This window comes from Ziziphus jujuba, chromosome 10 (genome assembly GCF_031755915.1).
Source record: "Ziziphus jujuba cultivar Dongzao chromosome 10, ASM3175591v1".
NCBI lineage: Eukaryota > Viridiplantae > Streptophyta > Magnoliopsida > Rosales > Rhamnaceae > Ziziphus > Ziziphus jujuba.
In genome coordinates, this window is record NC_083388.1 from 3,577,408 (window position 1) to 3,579,706 (window position 2,299).

General features: G+C 34.2%; 1 protein-coding gene across 1 annotated transcript; it reads left to right on the top strand.

Annotated features, from left to right (window-relative positions):
* The first annotated feature begins 280 nt into the window (after window positions 1–280).
* LOC107410517 (large ribosomal subunit protein P2B) lies at window positions 281–1,925 on the top strand. The gene is made up of 4 exons (XM_016017949.4): window positions 281–440; window positions 537–626; window positions 1,377–1,603; window positions 1,692–1,925. The coding sequence occupies exons 2-4, from the start codon at window positions 539–541 to the stop codon at window positions 1,716–1,718; spliced, it is 342 nt and encodes a 113-aa protein (XP_015873435.2). The 5' UTR covers window positions 281–440; window positions 537–538; the 3' UTR covers window positions 1,719–1,925.
* The last annotated feature ends 374 nt before the right edge of the window (window positions 1,926–2,299 follow it).

Sequence of the window (2,299 nt, forward strand, 5' to 3'; positions counted from 1 at the left end):
TTTTTGTTTTTGTAAATATTGAAAAACAGTTCTGAAACTATGAATTTCTACATTTTACAATAACATTATCCAAGATTATTTGAGAGAGACATGTATTTATGGAAGATTGGAATATATATGTATACATGTATAAAAGAAATTGTCCAATTGGGTTTAAGATTAACAAATTCGGTAAAGGAAATCCTCAACCGTGATAGGAGTTTAATACATCCAAACATCCAAACTAAGAAACTAAGGGTAAATTTGAAATTTCAAAAAAAATGAACGGATATGATCTAATCTTTACATCCGACGATTCGTGGAGACAAAAGGGCAAAAAAACCCTAGCTCTATATATGATCTTTGCGCTCCCAAATCCACCGTCCTTCTTCCGAAACCCTAGAGCAACCTCTCAGAGTTCAACCATTTTCGAGCATATCACTTCGGATCTCATTCTCCAAGTACCGTAGTCTCTCTCATATGATACATATAAACTCTGCTATATATATACACATTCATGTATAGATGATACATATTTGACACTTTCGTTTTGGCAGAGATGAAGGTGGTCGCTGCTTTCTTATTGGCCGTGTTGGGAGGGAACTTAAACCCATCAGCTGATGATTTGAAAAAGATTCTCGGATCAGGTTTTTAATCAATTCTCTTGCTCAATTAAGAGTTAAAATTTTCATCTACTATTGGTCTTTGCATGTGTTTACTGTGTCAGGGTATTAGGGAAGATTGTTGTGTTAATGTTAATTATTTTTTTTTATTTTTTATTTTTTTTTATGGTATGTAAAACGTTAACTTTTGCAAATTGCAAAAGGCGTTTTTGTATGAATAAATGTGAAATTGTGTAGAGCATAGGCATTAGTAACATTGCCCAGAGGTTAAAAGAGATGCTTTGAGTAATATATTACAGTTATGTTGCTAAGGGGACTTTCAGTCACTGGTGGGTTTGAGGATATTGTTTTTGTAAAATGGTGTTTCAATGCATATTCGATTATGTATTTGTGTATATGTATTTATTTGTGCATTCGGTTTATGTAGCTAAGGAGGCTTTCAGTTACTGGTGGGGTTCAGGATAGTGTTTTTGTAAATTAGTGTTGCAATGCATAATAGATTATGTATTTATGAATCTGTATTTATTTGTGTATTTTAACTAAGATAGTTGAGGAAAAGATAGTTGAAAGTAAGGAATTAAATGTTATTTTATTTTATTTTTTTACTTTTGTTTTCTTCTAGAAATAGAATTTCTGTCTAAGATGCTGTTTAAATATAAGTAGAAAAAGGGATAGATTTTTTTTTTTTTTTTTTGGTGTACAATTTTTGTTTTCTTTGAAAAATAAGACTTTTCTTTAAGTTTCTAAAGAAAAATGTTGTTATTGGTGGTACAGTTGGAGCGGAGGCTGATGATGAGAGGATTGCATTTTTATTGGCTGAAGTTGAGGGAAAAGATGTAACTGAGCTAATTGCTTCTGGAAGAGAAAAGTTGGCATCAGTACCATCTGGTGGCGGTGCAGTTGCTGTTGCTGCACCAGCGGGTGGTGGTGGTGGCGCTGCCGCACCTGCTGCTGAGGCAAAGAAAGAGGAGAAGGTGGAAGAGAAAGAGGAGTCTGATGATGTAAGTTTTTCTCTTTATAATCGACACTCTTTTTGTCCGCTTTCAAGTCTCTGTTTGGAAACTAAATTTTGCAATTTTCTTGTTGCAGGATATGGGTTTCAGCCTTTTCGATTAAATTGGGTTCTTGTTTATTTTTTTTGTACGAGAGTTTAGACTTTAGATGTGAACGTTGAGAAGAGAACTTGAATTTAATCTATGGTTGGTTATTATTCCTTCTTAGTTTATCAAGTAAAATTGTAATGGTTTGTTGCTTAGTCCGATTATTACAGATTGCTATTTTATGTTTGGTCGTTGCTATTTTACTGACCTGGATCTTCTCTTATGTTTTCTTTGGATCCTTGCCCTTTTATTTGGCTATTAATGATAGCCGGTCGTCGGTCAAAATTAATTAGACATCATCTAATGGCATGTGAAAAAATGCCAAGGCTAATTCTTTTCTGTTTTTGGTAAATAACGCTAAGGCTAATCTAATTTAGCTTGCATGTCGCTTCAGCCGGAACAGCAAATGTGCAATTTGTACCTATTTTTTTCTCTTTTCTTTTTTTTTTCCTCTTTTCCCCAAGATGGAACAGGAAAAAGAGACTGGCCTTTCAAATGCACTTCAAATGGTTGAGAAGTAAGCTCCCATGTTCCCTTTACCGATCGTCAGTGCACTCAAAGCAACACTGCTTTTCATGTACTTCAAGTGGCTGTACT